This window comes from Pinus tabuliformis, chromosome 3_2 (genome assembly GCF_031772625.1).
Source record: "Pinus tabuliformis cultivar Carrire ecotype Pingquan chromosome 3_2, CPIR1, whole genome shotgun sequence".
Taxonomy (NCBI): domain Eukaryota; kingdom Viridiplantae; phylum Streptophyta; class Pinopsida; order Pinales; family Pinaceae; genus Pinus; species Pinus tabuliformis.
Genome location: NC_142302.1, coordinates 757,753,145 through 757,773,234, shown reverse-complemented (window position 1 = coordinate 757,773,234; position 20,090 = coordinate 757,753,145). Strand labels below are relative to the sequence as shown.

General features: G+C 35.1%; 1 protein-coding gene and 1 pseudogene across 1 annotated transcript; one reads left to right on the top strand and one right to left on the bottom strand.

Annotated features, from left to right (window-relative positions):
• Positions 1–4,901: 4,901 nt before the first annotated feature.
• Positions 4,902–6,987, bottom strand: LOC149182818 (PI-PLC X domain-containing protein At5g67130-like; annotated as a pseudogene).
• A 1,256-nt stretch (positions 6,988–8,243) lies between these two features.
• On the top strand, positions 8,244–9,773 carry LOC149182817 (UPF0481 protein At3g47200-like). Its single transcript, XM_089414693.1, has one exon. The coding sequence runs from the start codon at positions 8,244–8,246 to the stop codon at positions 9,771–9,773; it is 1,530 nt and encodes a 509-aa protein (XP_089270819.1).
• The last annotated feature ends 10,317 nt before the right edge of the window (positions 9,774–20,090 follow it).

The following is a 20,090-nucleotide window of genomic DNA, read 5'->3' as shown; positions in this document are numbered from 1 at the left end:
AGGGCTTTGACTTTTGTTGAGATTTGGAGGGAGGCTTGCTACTTTGAGTAGAATCCTTCTTCTTTTGAGGAGTAGATTTGGATTCTACTTTGGATATATGTGCTACAAGATCTTGAGATGTAGATCTAGAAAGAGCATATAACGGTTGAATCTTAGATTGTTCTCTTGTTAAGCATTCACAAAATAACTCAAAAGAAGGCATTTTAAAATTATCAGCAAGTGCATCCATTGTAGAATAAAATTTAGAAGCAAATACCTGATACAAACCCTTCAACTTGGATAGGATTAGTAAAATTCACTCGTTTTCTGATTTGGTGTCTCCACATCCTTTCAATTATGCAACCAATGACCGAAATTTGACAAGATAGTCATCAATAGAGGCATGCTCATCAAGGATCAATAAATACAATTACATTTCCAATTGTAAGGCCTTGAACTCGTTGACCTTGCCAAACAGAAAGGCCAACTTGTCCCAAAATTTCTTCGAAGTATCACATTTATCAAGATGAAATATCAAACTATCCAAAACATGAAGCTCAAGTAACCCCATGGCTTCATCAAGCTTGTTTTTGTAAGAAAACTTCTCCATTTCTTTAGTGAAGGTGGGTTGATTTTCTGGTAAAGTTTGCCACAATCCTTTTGATTACAGGAGTTGCTGCATTTTGATCTTTCAGGTATGATAATTGTGGGGAGTGAGGAGGTCAACGATCCTCAATTTGGCCATATTATCACATATAATAAAAAATCCCCCTTTAAATAAAAGGTCACAACAACAAAAAATTGCAAAAAAATCTTCAATCAAAAATACCTCTGGTGGAAAATCTGCAGATGATGTGTAGCTCTCATGACGAATTTTAAATGCATAGCGGAAATTTTCCAGCGTTGAAGAAACACATTATGCTGCAGAAAAATAGAAAAATCAGGCAAAAGAACCAATATGGACGAATGTCAGATCTATGGCGCGATCCAAAAAATCTGCCCAATCCAGATTGAATATATTTATTGAACTATCTAAAGAGTGGGTGCCACAATCTCAATGATTTCAAAGCTTAGAAATTGATTTGGCTCTGACAATCAAAAGGTTGAATGTGCCCCACCAATCGAAAAACTAATGGCAACAAAGCAATCAAATACATCAACAAAGAAGATTGAGGTTTATTTTTTGATTTGCAGTTATTTTGCTCCAAGATTGATCCAATATCAGTCTAATATGTATGGATATAACTCCGAGAAAACAATCAAGAATTCTTCAGATAAACAATCGTTTTTGTTATCTCTTGTTATTATCTCGTACACACTTCTTTACTGCGCACAATGTTGTTATGGACATATTTGGGAATTGCAACCCTAATCACATATGTCCATAAACCAAGGGCTTCTAAACCCCGAAAAGTGTTGTTTCATACCCTAAAGGATCAAGGTCAACTAATTACATCATTTCCTAGAAGTTCTCCCTGAAAAACTGCTCAGAACTGGTAAAAAATGGACCATACAGACTGCTCCATGCTAAGGGTGCGATGCATACTGAAAATCCCTTCTATAGGGTGAGATGAGCGAGAGCAGACAAATGGAAGAGGTAGTTTTCTAGGTGGAAACCCAGAGAATATTCTAGAAACTACTTATATGACACTTGCCTCTCTGAATTCACCCAGGGATGAGTAAGAGATCATGAAATCTCCAAGTGGAACCAAGAACTATCAGTGAAATGACACTAATCAAAATCCCAGAAGCTGACTCACCCCCCTGTAAATATCTATATATGGATCCCTCATCCTAGAGATCCAAAGGCTGGAATTTTGTATTTTGTAAGAAGTGATGTTGGTTTCTCTGTGAAGCATTGTATTGTTGGGTGATCTAGATTTTCATGAGGTGAAGATGGCTTTCATGCTGGGAGGATGGCGCTGGATCAGACAGTTGGGTTGTAATCCTCTCTTCTACTACTTCTATCATTAAAGCTATTTGAGTTTTCCTCCATATACTTGTATATTTCTGAATCTTGTATTTGTGTATGCATTTGTATGGTTAATGTACATCTGATCCTATATTGTTTATGGTTATAGATCTCTATACTTTGATGGTATTTTGCTGCTTTGACTCTACAGGTGTTCTTTGAAGCGGGACAAGTGAGAAAGGAGTGGCGAAGCTCTATCAAGGGAGAGAGGAAAAAAGCAAGGAGCCAAGTGAAAGACTGAGGTTGGTGCTCTCTGCTTCTCTCTCATCTATCTCTCATAAAGGAAAACACAAGTTACTTTGAATTTTTTATTTCTAAGATAACTACCCGTCCTAGTGGGACTAGCAACTCTAAATGGACACTAGTTTTCATGGAAACAAATGTGATGCAGGTGCATAGGCCAAGCACAAAATTTGATGAAGCCTAGACAAGATCTTACAAATGTGATGGGATGGTCACATAGTAATGCTGGGAAAAATTTTCAAATGCTTAGAAATTCTGAATATTTACATTAGGAAGTGAGTTTTGATTTTTAGAATAAGTTGGAGAAGTTATTTTCTATTGTAAATATAGTTTAGTTTCTCTTATTTTGTGGAGAAGGGGAAACGATTCACCCTTTGTGACTCTTGGTTGTCATGATTGGTTTCTTTTGGGAAACAATAAGAAAATAATGTTTGGAGAGGAGAGAGGAGAAGAGGAGAAGCTCTCGAGTGAGGAGAAGAGAGAGGGAGAGAAGAGAGGAACCGTTGTTTCTCTGTGCAACTACAGTCCTGAGTTTGCATACCTGCTTGTACTTTCCAATCCGTGTGAAATGGAAGGTATTTATCTGTGAGAGTGGCATAAATGAAAAAAATATTAGACTGTAAGTTGTGTGGTTGTGAAATGGTGTATATTGAATCAAATTCCTATGATTAACCAATTTGATTTATGCTTGTGAACTCATGGTTTCTATTCTTGTGCATTTGTTCATTTAAATATTGGCCATTTGAGAACTTGTAGCTTGCTAGACCGATTTACATAAAAAAAATAAATTAATTAATTAATTAATTAAAAATAAAAAAATAAAAAAAATTAAACCCTATGGCTTCAATCATTGTTATGATCTATTTGTCTTTTGGGATTCTTGTTGTATCAGTCTTAAATTCTATAGAAGGAATGCCTTGGTCTGTTATGGAAAAATGGTTCTCTGGTATTTACAACAATTTGAGTGTTGTTACAGATAAATTACCATATTTAGAGTTCTCAAAAAAAGAAAAAGAACAAAAAACGACCCTCTTTGATTGTTTTTCAATTGGAAAATTTAGTATTGAAAACCTTGGTGAAGAAAGGCAAGTAAAATCATTCCTTGTGTCAAGGAGCAAGTTAGGGACGTTGGAAGTTGGTAGAGGCATTTTATCTTCCCCGAAATTGAAATACATAATTTTAACAGGCACTATGAAATCATTTCATAGTGATGGAACAATAAATTGGAAAACAACCGCTACGAAATCATTTTGTAGCTACTGATAAAAATATTTAAATTTTGAAAAAATGCATGTCGATATGAAATACCCATGGTTACAAATCTTTTCATATTGTTATAAAATATCCATGCTTATTGATCTTGTCATATTGTTATAAAATATTTTGTTTGTGAAATGAGTTATGGTTTTTGGGCATGCGGCATTGATAAGACATGGTATTGGCCCATAGTATTGTAACAAAGCCTATTCACAAGTTAATAACAAAAACTTTTTATTATTAATTGAACCAACATTTAAATGTTTATTATTTATTATTTTTTAATTAAACCGTCATTTAGAATTGTCTACACACTTACATTACACCTACATATCTACTCTATACTGTGCATCTACTCTATACTGAGTTGTAGAGTGCCTCTAGACACAACCACCAATTTAAAAATCTTCTATTTGAAAAACACAATATAACCTATTCTACATTGCAACTACATTAGTCGTTAATAAAGCACCAATTAACATCAATTTGGAATGCATGTTTGCTTAAGTAATTCTCTCTTTCTACCAATGACCCTATCACAAGCATGTTGAAAATGTCAAATGAATATCTTCATCCTATATAGAAACTACAACTTCCCATCAAATAGGTGTTTTGGAGTCCTATTAATAAGATTGAGCTTAGTTTGTATGTAAGTAAGGAATAATCCCTGTCTAATTATTCCATAGATGGTGAGAAAGAGCTTTGACATATCTTAGACTAATGTATGAAAAATAAAATAAAAATAAATAAAGTAGTTAAGTATGTTTAAATAAAGTATGAAAAATTATAATGCTATTGGAATGTTGACGGATTGAGCATTTGTTGATTATGCGGTTTGACTAGTTCGTCGACTGCAAATAAGTCATTGGAGCATGGAATAGAAATTATTGAGTTTATTTTGGAAAAGGAAAGAGTCTATTCTTGATATGAAAAAATACAGCATGGAAAGTGTTGAGCTCATTTTGGAAAAGGAAAGGGTCTATTCTTGATATGAAAAAATACACCATGGAATGTATTGAGCTCATTTGGGAAAAGGAAAGAGTCTATTCTTGATATAAAAAAATACAGCATGGAAAGTATTGAGCTCATTTTGGAAAATGAAAGAGTCTATTCTTGATATGAAAAAACACACCATGGAAAGTATTGAGCTCATTTTGGAAAAGAAAAGAGTCTATTCTTGATATGAAAAAATACAACATGGAAAGTATTGAGCTTATTTTGGAAAATGAAAGAGTCTATTCTTGATATGAAAAAACACACCATGGAAAGTATTGAGCTCATTTTGGAAAAGAAAACAGTCTATTCTTGATATGAAAAAATACAGCATGGAAAGTATTGAGCTCATTTTCGTAAAGGAAAGAGTCTATTCTTGATGTGAACAAAACAATCCTAGTTTAACATGGATCAATAAAATTGAACCTCTATGTGTGTGTCATAAAACCTGCCGAGGTTAAAGATTGGTATATGCAAATTGAAAAAATGAAGTGATAAATTTCACTTGAAATAATTCCACTCCTAAGAAATTAGCCCATCAGTTTGTTGTGGCGTGGTGATACATATTTAGAATGCTTAATAGCACATCCGAATTTTCTACGTAGGCTTTTGGTACATTGGGTTGATCTTGGAAGAAATTCTCGAGAACCAACGACTAGGATTTTGAGCTTAGATTCTTCGAATCAACATGATCAGTGTTGGATCCTACTACCAAACCAACAACCCCATCTACCAAAATAGTTTCCCATCAATCCCTCGCTATACACCATTAAAAATGTGGGATAGGTTTTGTAAAACTTACATTGATTTTCCACCACATAGTTCCACTGATAATAAATTCCCTTTGAGGCCTCTTTGGAAGCTATTGAGGTGATTACTATAAGGCGATAGTTTTTCATGACCATGTCGCTCACAGTGAGCCAATCATTTCCATATTGGGGCATGACAGACACTAGGTACTAGTACTTCATCAAATCATCTTCAGTGAAGACTTTGGTCAAACCTTTGGTAGCTTTAACATAGTTCTCGATTAATATGGTGATGATTTCAAAGGTATTGGATGTCAGAAATGCCTAAATATCCTTTAATGGATTCACAACTGGCATCTGTAATAGAACAATATTCCAAATAAACAAAATATTTAAATATTGGTTTAGTTAAACTTAAACATGGTTAACAAAATCTATAATCAGTTGTAATCTATCAATGTATTTAATGCTTCAAATGTCTAGGTTCAAATCTCTTAAATGAAATAGACCTCAATATGAGTCGAATTGGTTTAAGTTTACATCCAAGGATTTAGTTTCACTGATTAAAATGAATACTATTGAACATTTGGGTAAATTCAAATATCCTGAATAATGTGGCCTTAGAGGTATGGTGCATTGATTTACAATGGAAAATAATACCCTAACAACCCAAATAACATTTGGAATGTGGAAAATTATGGCCGAATGTATTTAATTTAAACAATAATTTTTATTTTTTTTTACAGTAGCTAATCAAGGGACTTGGGATTTTAACCTACAAAAATTGTGAAATTGTAGCAATTGCCTTCAAAGGAATGACAGAGCCAAACATCATTTTCGTAATCATACACATCCCACATTAGCCCTCTAGCACCATTCTACAAAATTTTCCCAAATTAAATACCCTAATTTCTTGAAGTCCCGACTCAATTCCCAACTATTCAAATACCCTAATTGCCCTGAAATATTTTATAAGCCATGCATACATTTAATTGATCTGTAATACTAACTTCTTGCTTATTGTAAGTGAATCTTTGGACAACCATCTACGATTCTTCTCAGATGATTTCATAAGAATTGTGGGTCATCAGGCATGAGTATTTATTGAAAGGTAGGCCGCCCACCTAAACAAAAATAAAAGGAAATGTCAATGATTTGCAGAGAAAGTAAATGAAAATCAATCAGAATCTTTCAAAGTTGAGAATGATGCCTTTAAAGTTGGATTTGTAGTATTAGTCTTGGTGCATCTGTAACTCGAGTTTCCCACTGAACTACACAATATGCATTGAAGACCCACAACAAAGTCACTAACCTTTGTACAAATATCATGGACTTGTTGGGAAAAAAGGGGAGAAATGAATGAGAATACCCTCTGATTGTCCTGATTGATTCTAAGATTATTACAGTCAAAATATCAGATGTGGGCAATGCGATTTGATCTCACAACTTGACAACTCCCACTGGAACAAGTTGCTCCTGCACCACTCGTAGGCAAGAGCACAATTCCATCCATGAACAAGACGATGCATCACATATGCACATGTACTTCTGGAAATCCTAATACCAATCCTTAGCATGCTTAATCTATAGCGAGGAGACGATGGAATCAAACCTTCAGTGAAGAGAACATTTTCAGTATTCCTCACCTTGGGCTCACACTAGTGTTGCATTGCAACTGTAGGTTGCATTGAGACTGAGAACACATCCTGTGACTCAAACTCGAGACAACCGACGAAACAGAAGATTGAACTCGGAGATCAAAGATGAAATCCAAGAGTTGCGAGATCCCGCCATGTGGTAAAAATCGATTTGACAGAGGAGGACAAAATCGAATGATCTGATTGGCCAAATCTATCCAATCAAAGAATGTAGAGGAACACCTTTAGTGTAAGTATATTTTTAGAATGTGGTATGTATATTGTAATTGTTTTGAAATCACATTTTATTTAATTTATTACTTTTATGTAATTTTTAATATAATTTTCAAATAAATATACATTAAATTAAATAATTAAAAATATTGTAACTTTTCAAAATGTTATATTTTAATTTTATAATAATAATAAAAATAATATAATTAACATATTCTAATTTTATGTCTAATTAAAAAAGATTAATGAAAAAGGAAAAATATAATATAAATGAAAGAAATTGATATCACTAAATTTCATGTGGTTTGAATATCTATTTTCAAAAACTTAAAATAAATTATTCCCTATCCACTCATGTAATCTCTATGCAAACTTCCCGAATGCAACCATAGACAAGTTGTCTCTAATAATATCAGCAGAGATCAAAGGGACAAAAGAGGAATTGATGTCCAAGAGGAAAAGTCCCACAAAGCTAAGAGTCCAACAAATCGTTGTCTTTATATAAGAAAATGTTAATGGTAAGTGAAATAGCATCCCCGGTATATGCCTGAGACAATAGCGACCTGCAAGATGAGACAATAGTAGCCTGCAAGATGGAGTCAATTTTGCAAGTATTAGATAATATTGTCTTAAATTGATATGGTTTTGTCTTAATTGTTAATTGTCTTAAAAGGCTTTCATTGACATTATCTTAACTAACCATTGTCTAAAATATAAAATTTTGTTTTAAAATATATATTGTCTCAAACTATTTTTGTCTTAAATATAAAGTTTTGTATTAAAATATTTTTCTTTCAAACAATTTTTGTTTAAATATAAAGTTTTGTCTTTATTTTTATCTTAAACATGAAAATTTTGTCTCAAAATATTTTTTATTAAATATAATATTGTATTAAAATATTTTACTTTCCATTTATATTAAATTTTAATATAAAATAACTAAAATAAAAAGTAAATTCTTTAGCCCTTTAGTAGTGTTTACTAAAATTTTTCCATTATAATATTCATAGTGTTTATTAAAATTTTGCCCATTACAATATTCAGTTTCCGATTAAAAAGTATTTTGTATTTTTATGTGAAAGGAATAATTCACTTAGAGCCATCTATATTTATGTGAAAAGAATAATTCACTCATCGCAATCTTCTGTTCCGCTCCAGCATCACGGATTTGGGGAAGACATGCGCCTGTGTAATTGTACTTCTGATTCAGAAACTGATATGGAATCGGGATTACAGCCACCGGCCATGCCGGCCTCGGCGGCCATGCCAAGCATTTGTGAACCTGGTGAGTTGAGGTACCCTAATCGAAGGGGGATGGTGAAGCATGAGCCTAGGGAAACGGAAACATGGATAAGGGAAGCAGCAAGAACTATTCATATTTCAGAGGAATCCTATATTGATCCCAGATTGCGGTCCGTTGTATCGATATTTAGAGTTCCTAACTTCCTCAAAGAGTTGAAAAACAGAGCATATGTCCCTCAGATGGTTTCGTTGGGTCCATATCATTCCAATGGATCAGCAAATCTTTCTGGAATAGACCATCTGAAAAGGAGAGCCCTGCGTAGAATGTCAACGAGGTTCAATGAGAATTGCAGCTGTGTTTCAGATGATATGGAGTTCTCCGTTTGTGCAATCGATGAGATCTTCAAAGATGCTGACGAAATCAAGGACTGCTACGAAGAAGAAATCGAGTGGGAGCCAAAGCGCCTGGCTGTGATGCTTACATTGGATGGTTGCTTCATTCTGGAAATATTGAGGACTCTGGCTGGAGACAATTTAAGAGGGGAACAACTGGGTAGAGATAAGTATGAACCTATTTTTGAGAGGAACAAGGTTGATTTTACTGGATTTGATATATTGAACGACCTTTTGATACTTGAAAACCAGATCCCCTTAATAGTTCTCCAAAAACTACTTCAATTAGAGCTCAACTCGGTCGATGATGCCGAGGATTTTCTTTTCGATGTGCTGGTAAAAAGTCAAGGGAACAAGCTCTACCCTTTCGATTATGAAGGTGATATTAGAAACTGGCCCCAGCCGCCACTGCATGAGGAAGCTCATCTTCTGGGATTGTTGTACACCCTCATTGTCTCTCCACATCGGAATGATGGTGAATCTGAGTGTAAAATTCAATTCGGCAACAACAGGGGTACGGACAACACACGCTTCCCTGCTGCAGTAGAACTAAGTAATGCGGGCATCAAATTTAGTCGACGCGATGGAGGCATCAAGAAAATAGGATTTGATGGGAAGAAGGCCACAATGTATCTTCCTCCCATCAATGTCACGGACCACACAGAGGTACTCTTCCGTAACTTGATCGCTTATGAGGTATGCAAGGGATCTGAAATTAATTACGTTACTTGTTACTTGAGTTTGATGAGCAACTTGATTAACACGGAAAAAGACGTGGCTCTGCTAAGAAATTGTGACATCATTAATAACTACCTTGGGAGTGACTCAAAGGTTGCCCAGCTCTTCCATGGTCTGTGCAAGGGAGTCACCCTGCCCCGCAAATTTGTCTTCGAGAAACTGCACAATGATGTCATGGAGCACTACGGAAGTAACGTCAAGGTCTGGATTGCCCAGTTTGTGAAGGAGCATTTCTCATCGCCTTGGAATATTCTAGCTCTCTTGGGGGCAATTATTGCACTGTTGCTCAGCTCTGTGCAAACTGTCTTCACCATACTTCAAGTATATAAGAAGTAGCCTCTTAGAATGATCGGACTTTATATATAGCTTTGGTGATAGACTTTTATACATAGTTTGTTAGACATTCTACAATTTTAACAATGATTCTGCATGCGGAATAGACTCAAAGAATCATTAAACCTTATTGCCCAGGGATACGAGTTACCTCCAGCCATCGGTGATGTATTGATGCAGGCCACAGTCCACAAGCTTCTCCTTCTTTACTCCAGCTTCTGTCCAAGCAAAAGAACACAAAATTCTGAAGGCACTTCCGAGCTCTGCTATCTCAGCTAGATGGTGTAGAACTGAAGGGGGTTGAGATAGGAGCTTGGGGACCAAACAGATGAACATATAGCTAAGCTTCCATCAAGCTTCTAAATGCTATGTGTTAGAAAAACCACAAATCAAGGTAGAGATGAGATCAAAGTAATGGACCACTTTAGTAGCTCCCAATTATTAATTTAGTAATTGTAGTTGATTTTCTTAACTTAAGGAAACTACTGCAGTTGGTTTCCATAAGTTAAGAAAAGCTGCAACTCCATAAATCAAGGTAGCTTTTGTGTTAAATTAATGGAGCTTAACATTCTCCCACTTGGTCCATACTTCTGAACTTAATGTCTCAACTTAAAAACCATTGATAATCTGTATTAAGTAATAGATACATGAATCATGGCGATAAGTCCTCTAATGACGAGTATTACCTTCCATGTATTACTATGCATTTATTCTTATTATAATTTATGTGGCAACAATTTCTTAATGAATAAACCCTATGTTTATTCTTGGTCCTTCTTAAATGAATTTTCTCAAATCAACTTAAGGTGCACATAATATGAGAAAAAACATCACAATAATTAAGAATTTCATTAACATTGTCCATACAATGAAAAAACTGCATAATGGAACCAAGTCCCATATTCAATACATGATCCTTGAAATTAACTGTGGCATGCCCTTAATCAAAAGGATCATTGATCATTAACTCAGTGCTGACGTGCTCAATGACCACTTTATTTTCTTTAACACGTTCCCTTATAGCTAAAAACTTAATGTCGATGTGTTTATTTCGACTCCCACTTTTTTAGCCATAAAACCAGCAGCTGAATTATCACAATATATTCTCAATGGCTTAGATATAGAATCCATAATTCTAAGCCCAGAAATGAAATTCTTAAGCCATACACCATGTAAAGCAGCCTCAAACAGGCTATACATAAGCATGTAGTCTTTGGTCCCATGAAGGTACCTCATTACTTTCTTTGCAGCTCTCCAGTGGTCTAAACCTGGATCACTCTGACATCGTCCCAACATTCCCAATGGGAGCTACACTTGGTGAACAATCCTTCATCCAAAATCTCTCTAAAATTTTATTAATATAGGTTTCCTGTGACAGACCCAAGATGCCTCGAAATCTGTCTCTATGGATCTTAATGCCAATGACATAAGATGCCTCACCCATATCCTTCATATCAAAACTTTTAGAGAGGAATTGTCTCACCTCATGTAGCAAACCCTTATCATTGGTTGCTTTTAAAGGTCATCCACATATAAAACAAGAAAACAAATTTTACTCCCACTAACCTTCAGGTATATACATTGATCCATAATGTTTTCTACAAAACCAAAAGAAGAAATTACACTATGGAATTTCAAATACCATTGGCGGGATGCTTGTTTTAAACCATACAATGACTTCTTGAGCTTGCAAACCAATTGCTCACCATGACTAGAGGGGAATCAATGAAGATGTGTTATTCATGAAGAAGTGTTATCAATCATTAATGAAGAAGTGTTATTAATCATCATCTTTTAGTGCCAGTGTGAACATGCATTGAATCATATGTGACATTGTTTTGTAATTAATGCAGTAAAGACCATTAGACAAAATACCATTCCCAACATAATCAGATTTATAGAATAGACTGAAAGATTTTTCTGAAAAGTTTAAGGAATATCCAAAAGGTACAAGCCTTGAAACTGAGATCAAGTTTCTAGAAAACTTGGAACATAAAAGGTCTTTTCTAACTCCAAAACAAACCACTACTTAAAGCTAAATAACATGTTCCTATAGCTTCCACATGCGAGCCCATCTTGTTTCCTGATAAGATGCTTTGCTCACTTCCCACTGGCTTCCTTAGGTTCTGCAAACCCTTTGTCTGCAAGCCATTTCTGATATTTGGGGCATTCCTTCTTTATGTGTCCCTTCTTCTTACAGAAAAAACACTTGGAAACCTTCTTGATATCGGCTTGGGGAAGTGCTTTACCTCTCCCTTTCCGATTGGCTTGAGATTTGCCCTTTCCACGCGTTGCCAGCATTGCACTCTCTCCCAGTTCCATCACCAGTCTCTCTTCCTCTTGAACACACATGGTCATGAGTTCATTAATTGACCATTTATCCTTATGTGTGTTGTATGAGATTTTGAAAGGTCCGTATTGGTGCGGAAGGGTGTTCAGGATGTAGTGCACTAGGAAGGACTCCGATATTTCAACCTCGAGTTTCTTCAATTGAGCCACAGTGTCCCTTATCTGCATGATGTGCTCGCGCACACCTTTCACACTGGTGAGCCTCAGGGATGAGAACTTCATGATTAGGGTGCTTGCTAGTGCCTTGTCTGAAGAGATGAATTGTTCATCAATGGCCTTCAACAAGTCTCGGACCTTGTCATGCTGATCAACGGAACCTCGAATACCAGCTGAAATTTTAGTCTTAATGAACATCATGCTTAGACGATTGGATCGCTCCCATCGTTCATAAAGCGCGACGTCCGCTGCAGTGCTGGTATTAGTGAGTGCCGATGGTTCATCTTTCCTGATAGCATAATCTATGTCCATCCACCCTAAATGAAGGAGAATCCTCTCCTTCCAAATCTTGTAGTTATCTCCCTTAAGTTCAGGAATGTCACAACGAATTTCAGAGAAATTTGCAGGTTGTACTGCTGCATCAAAAAGATCACATGCTTATGTTAAAATTGAGGCTTAATAACTTTCATGTTTTACCAATGTAAATCATGCAAAAAGGATCGAATCAAATGACATGAAAATTGCCTGTGGGCTAAATTTTCAATTCAAACAGACTCAATAAAACTTTATGAACTTTCATGTTTTACCAATGTAAAACATGCTAAAAAGAATTGAATCAAATGACATGAAAATTGCCTGTGGGCTGAATTTTCAATTCAAACAGATTCAATAAACTTTATGAACTTTCATGTTTTACCAATGTAAAACATGCTAAAAAGAATTGAATCAAATGACATGAAAATTGCCTGTGGGCTAAATTTTCAATTCAAACAGATTCAATAAAACTTTATGATAAAACTTATTAATTCATAACTCCTGTGGGTAGGTTATGAAATTTTATCCTAATTAATCACATAAATATAATAAAAATTCCTGTGGGATAAAATTTATTATATTCAGTGTAATTAATTACAATTTAATGTCTAAATAATCTTTATGTGATCTTGCCAATCAATATATAATTTTATTTAATTAAAGATGTTGTGGCTACTCTCTAATTAATTAAAATTACATGGATTACTAGACATTAATTTTGTTTCATAAACAAAACTTAACCAAAGAGAAAAGTAATGTTTACTGAAAGGAGTAAGTCAAAATGACATTTTAATAAACTCCATATAACTGTAATAATTCTCCAGCAAATTCAAAAGCAGGTTAAAGCAGTCAGTATTACCAAAATGACTACAAATTGATTGTTCAATTTATAAACTTAACCCGGAGATTGACTCACAAAATTAATTTTCAACAATGCTAAATCTGAACTTCATGCGAACTGAATGCCCAAATGAGAAATAAACCATTTCTTATTTCTCTTTAATTACAAATGTTCATAAATGTAAGTTCAATGTAATGTAATCAATTTACTTTGCATTTTGCATTGTTGATTTTATATAGTTTATCCAAATTAAATAAAAATAACATATACCATAACAAACTTTAACAGACATATAAACCGTTATGGTATATAATCAAGGGTAATACCATGTGTTATAAACAAAATCCAACGTTAAACAAATACGTGGCATGGTATATGATATAACCATATTATATGCTTTGTTACCTCCACCCAAAATTATCAAATAACATAAAATGATCCCAAAAAATGAATGTGATTGCAGATGCCAAGAACCTGAGTTAATGGTATATGCGTATTTACACTAGGATGGACTGATGCCACAGTCTTTTCAATGCGGCTTCCACCATGCAAAAATTCTGAATCACTAACTAGCACGTTTGGCTTTACTTCCCTCAAATATATATATATTTATATACTAGTGAATACGTCACTATAAATGAGCTAGCATGTTATTGAATGGCTAGTCGTGAATTTTGATGTACAGTCCTCACAGATCTGCAAAGATTAATGAGATCTTCACAAAACAATTCGAATTTGGCTAGACCTTAATTCTTTTCGACAATGTTATTTGCTGATCCACGTTGATCTTGAGATCTCCATACAAAATATTTTCAAAATAAAGGCAGTATGTTCAAATCCAAGAGGTGCATTAAAACATATAGTATTTGACTGGCCCGTAATTATAAAATTAAACAATAACAGTGTCACAAACAAAATAACATGTTTCTTTTATTTATTGTTTCTTGAACCCTGTCACGTTTTCGCTAAACGTTTCACAGTAGTGGGTTCATCGCGCAGTTCACGAAATCTTGTTTGAGACGTTAGCCCAGTAACTGAGATGGACTATCTAAAATCTCGGATAAACCTTGAATTTTATAATTCTCATGACTTACTGGTTATTGGGATAGAGTCCAATGATCGGCCATAAACAAGCAACTGATCATTACACACGGCAATAATTTTAGGAGGTTGCGGAGCATTGGAAAAACGGCATGAAGCGAAAGGGTATCATAACAGAAGGGGATGTGGCATTGCTTTTACGCAGGTATAATGCCACAACAGTGTTAGCACTCCTACATGAAATAACGAAATGTGCCAGTGCAAAAATTGATTGGAATTCTCTTGTGAGGAAAAACTGCAACTGGCATTACCAATGCGCAGGAATATCAGATGCCATGGCGCCATATAGCTTATCGTGGAACACTTTCTGACAACCATGAAGATGATTCTCAACCGATGTAAAAATAGATAATAAAGCATTATGGTCTAGAGGTCTGACAACTCTGGTAAAAGGATATCTGATACACAAGGCTAGAGTGCAATTCCCTACACAAAGGTATGAATCCAAGACCCAACACAAACAAATTATTTGTCATCGACTCTGCACAAAGAAATAAAGTGACATTGCAGGTTCCATGTAGAAAAACGCGGGCTACCCAAGAAATTGATGTCTAAATGACTCGCATCCAGTGCTAAAGTTACAACCAATGTTGCATGATACAAATCATGAACAAATTTTTGCATGCGGACCTAGAAAACAAATGCCCTCCACAATTCGAACGCGGATTCAGATCAAGAAACCTAGCAAAAATCAGAACTATGGTGCTATGGCCAACTACACACAGGGTTGCGCAATCTTCAGGATAAATAAAATTTCTAATGCTATTCGAATCGCACACCAAGGCAGAGGCAAAAATGCTCTGATACCAACTGTTAGACATTCTACAATTTTAACAATGATTCTGCATGCGGAATAGACTCAAAGAATCATTAAACCTTATTGCCCAGGGATACGAGTTACCTCCAGCCATCGGTGATGTATTGATGCAGGCCACAGTCCACAAGCTTCTCCTTCTTTACTCCAGCTTCTGTCCAAGCAAAAGAACACAAAATTCTGAAGGCACTTCCGAGCTCTGCTATCTCAGCTAGATGGTGTAGAACTGAAGGGGGTTGAGATAGGAGCTTGGGGACCAAACAGATGAACATATAGCTAAGCTTCCATCAAGCTTCTAAATGCTATGTGTTAGAAAAACCACAAATCAAGGTAGAGATGAGATCAAAGTAATGGACCACTTTAGTAGCTCCCAATTATTAATTTAGTAATTGCAGTTGATTTTCTTAACTTAAGGAAACTACTGCAGTTGGTTTCCATAAGTTAAGAAAAGCTGCAACTCCATAAATCAAGGTAGCTTTTGTGTTAAATTAATGGAGCTTAACATAGTTTTTAGGACTAGTGATGCAGTTGTTATAGTCTTTTATGCCCAATTACTGTTATACTTACATGTCAATTTGAGGCTTATGCTGGTTTTTTCAAAATGGTGATGTATCCATGTTTTAATGGTTTTTGGCTTTGAAATGACTTCGATATATTATGTTTATACAAACTGGCTTTTTAATAATAGAAAAATTGTTTGATTTTTCTCTCTTCAAAAAGAGATGGCTTTTCCGCTGTTTTATGTTTGTGCATTATTCATCTTAATTAGAGTGACTATATGTCTTTTTGCTGGGTTAATGGGCATTATTTCAGAGAGTTTGGTTTCTACCTAAGCCTAATATTTTAAATATGTTCTAATTTTTATAGCTTAATTTTTGGTTTGTGCATTATTCGTCTTAATTAGGTTGGCTGTATGTTTTTTTGCAGGGTTGTTGTTATAAATATGAGATCATGTGTTTGGCAACAAATTAGATTTAGTAAATTTCTTCAGGAGAGAATTTGGTTTAATTGTTTTAACCTTTTTACGTATTATTCATCTTAATTAGATAGCTTTTTATTGGCTAGATGTCTTTTTGCTGGGCATGGTATTTGTTATAAATATGAGATTATATAATGTGTTTGACAATAGATTACATTTAATAAACTAAACACTAGATAATTTTTTTAGTATTTTTTTAATTGGTGTAACCTTTTATAACATTATTCACCTTAATTGGATGACTTTCTATTGACTAGATGCATTTTTGCTGGTCATTATTCAAGCTATTTGTTATAAATATTAGATTATATGATGTGTTTGGCCATAAATCAAATCTAATAAATTTATTCAAGACAGAGTTTGGTTTGATTATAATATTTTTCAGTATCGTCTCATTGTTGTGGCTTTTTGTGCATTATTTACAATAATTAGATGATGTTCTATTGGCTAGATGCCTTTCGGATAAGTATTATTTAGACTATTTTTAATAAATATAAGATTATATGATTTGTTCAGCTATATATCAGATGTAATAGAGTTTGGTTTCCGTATGATATTTGTGAGTATCTTCTAATTGTGATACCCTTTTTTTTTTCATTATTTACCCTAATTACATAACTTTATATTGGCCAGATGACTTTTTGGCTGAGCATTATTGTTACGAGAGAGTTTGTTAGTGTCATCTACTTGTGTACTTTTTGTGCATTATTCACGATAATCAGATGACTTTCTGTTTGCCAGAGGCCTTTCTGTTTGAGAGAATTTCCTTTGTGTATAATATTTTTGAGTAACTCGCGGGAATAACTCCGTTGAAAAACTTCCAAAACTTGGGGTAATAACTTATGATCGATCGCTGGGAAATGTTATTCTCCGAAGCCTGGGATTAGAGTAAGGGAAGTGTTAAAAAAATTTATTTACGTCAGCGAAAGTTTTCTTCTCCACGAGCACTAAGGTTTTTCAAATCAGGTTCCCTCACACGGAATGACTACAAAATTTGCCTATGTCAAGTTAACAAATTAGTTTTTCCGCGCAGTGCCTAAACAGTTCGCTTAGGTCAAGCTAAATTATCTCTGCTTTACATAGACTATAGTAATCGACGTTTTGCATGTTTTTTTTTTAAAGAGATTACCCCGTGTACTATGTTAGGCTCAAATTACGGATATTATCAAAACAAATTTCCAAATTCAAGTTTTTTTTTTTTTTTCTCACTGTTCACGGATATCCATGGTCACTGGGTAGCCATTACATCCACGGTAAGAACTGGGTAGATCTATACCCATGGTCACTGGGTAGCCACTACATCCACAATAAGAATTGGGTAGATCAATACCCATGGTCATTGGGTAGATCGACACCGCCATTATATCCCCGGTAAGAACTAGGTAGATCCATCGACACGGCCATTATGTCCCCAGTAAGAACTAGGTAGATCCAGGTAAGAACTAGGTAGATCCATCGACACGGCCATTATGTCCCCAGTAAGAACTAGGTAGATCCAGGTAAGAACTAGGTAGATCCATCGACACGGCCATTATGTCCCCAGTAAGAACTAGGTAGATCCATCGACACCGCCACTAGGTCCATGGTAAGAACTGGGTAGATTGGGGTAGATCGATACCCATGGTCACTGGATAGATTGACACCGCCACTACGTCCACAGTAATAACTCAGTAATATGAGGAGATGTGTAAATTTCTCTGTTTTTTTGTGTGTTTTTTTTAAATAAAAAATAAAATATAAAAATTATGTTCTAACCAGAAAAATAATATCACCTATAATTGAAAAAAAATGAATATGTCCTAAAGTAATTATAAGTATAAAAAAAAATGTATGAACCATATGCTTAAATCTTATACTTTTTTAAAATATTTTTCAATAAGAAATTTAAATAAACCATTTGAAGATTTATGTTAACTAATTTATGTAGATATCAACTTCATATGTATATATATATATATATAGAAATATAATTAAGTTTTAATGGTTAAAATTTTTATTTGTTCTTATATATATTTTATTTAGCATTCAAAAATACAATTTAAACAATGAAAAATAATACAATGTATTTTGTACTTAAAAAATAAATTACACTTGAAATTTTAATCCTTAATATTATATCTCTACTTAAAATAGATTTATATTGGTTTTAATGAATTGTAAAATTACCATTAATATACCTATATACATTATTTTCCACTCATAAACCTATAAAAGCACAAAATAACAAGATTAACATGTTTAATAATGGATGGTTAAGGTGTATGATGATATAATATCACATGGAAAATAAAAGATATGCCAAAAGCATCCATATATAAAGCACTATCAAGATGAGAAATAAAATTCAGAATAACTAATCATATATGAGGAACTTTTTTTAAAGATTGATATCAAGATGGGAAATGAAGTTCTTTTAAAGATTGATATCAAGATGGGAAATAAAGTTCAAAATAATTATGATGAATTTTTTTAAAGATTAATGATGGCCCAGCCCTTCGGTGACGTGGACACAGTCACGTGACTCACTTCAGGCCCCGGTTTGTTACTTGTGCGCGGACAAATCTACCGTGGATTTACCTGGCCCCCAATCCGAGGCTCATTAAGACATGTATCTACTGGTTGTTGGGTGTAGCTACCGGCTCGTCCAGTTAAGGGGTCTTCCCGCCTATGTTAAACCCTAAAGGGTTATCCTCGGCTCATTTTTCACTCCACCATTCTGCCGTTGCCCTCTCTGCGTTTCTGTGGCGATGCTCACTGTTCTGTCAGTCCAACGAACCCTATACTCTGTCGATGGTTACAGTTCCTGTTGAAATGCTATCTCTCTGCCTTCGCTGCTGTCTTCAGTGGTTCTGTTCTGAGGTTTATGGTAAGTTACTTACGTTTTCATGGATTCTCTGTAAGAGTTTCTTCGCTTCCAATTACTGAGCTACAGTTCTGTACAGGTATCCGCGACCATAAAGCTGCCGCTCTTCCGAACTCCTTCCGCCCTCGAGGTAAACTTTCGTGCTAAGATTTACCTTGCTCTATTACCTGTTATCGACACTTACAGGTTTTTGTGCATTTTCAGTTTATGGAACTGGGCTCTGTCTCAGCAGCCTCCGTCGACCTTTGGGTAAGTTTACAGCTCCTTCACACTCGCACCTTGTTTGCTCTTTCGTTTTCTTATGTTGATAATGGTTCTGAAATCTGGACTAACCTCACGTTGTTTCTATGTGCAGGTTGACCAGGAGACTTGCTCACGAGGGTTTCAAGTTATGCAGTCTTCGATTCCTTTCAACCCTGGTACCCTTTGCAACCGGGTAGGGTTTAATCCTGCTCCAGTATGTCTGTAGATTGTTCAATATGGCTGTAGCTATAGATTTCAGTTTGTTTAGGTTGTTTAGGGTTCGGCCGTGCCCTTTGCCAGCGTTTGCAGTCTCTGTGCTCTGTTCTTTTGCGTCAGTCTATGGTCTCAACACAACAAGGGTTTGGAACTTGTGCTTTACGGCGATGCCGGGGTTTAACACATGATGCTGTAATGTTTATCGATCTTTCTGTGTGCAATGACTATGAAATACTTTAACTAAGTTAATTGAAACAGAGTGGTTTGGTTTGATACCTCTTCCTTGTAAGCTTGTATATGGATTTTATGTGGCCGCGTTACTCCTCGTGTTTGGCATACGGGTTCTGTGCATTACGGCTGCAATCTGGGTTTCCTTTGATGCCTGAACGCTCTCTATTCTTGTAATGTTTTGCAACTTATATGCTGTTAATGTGTGACCGCCT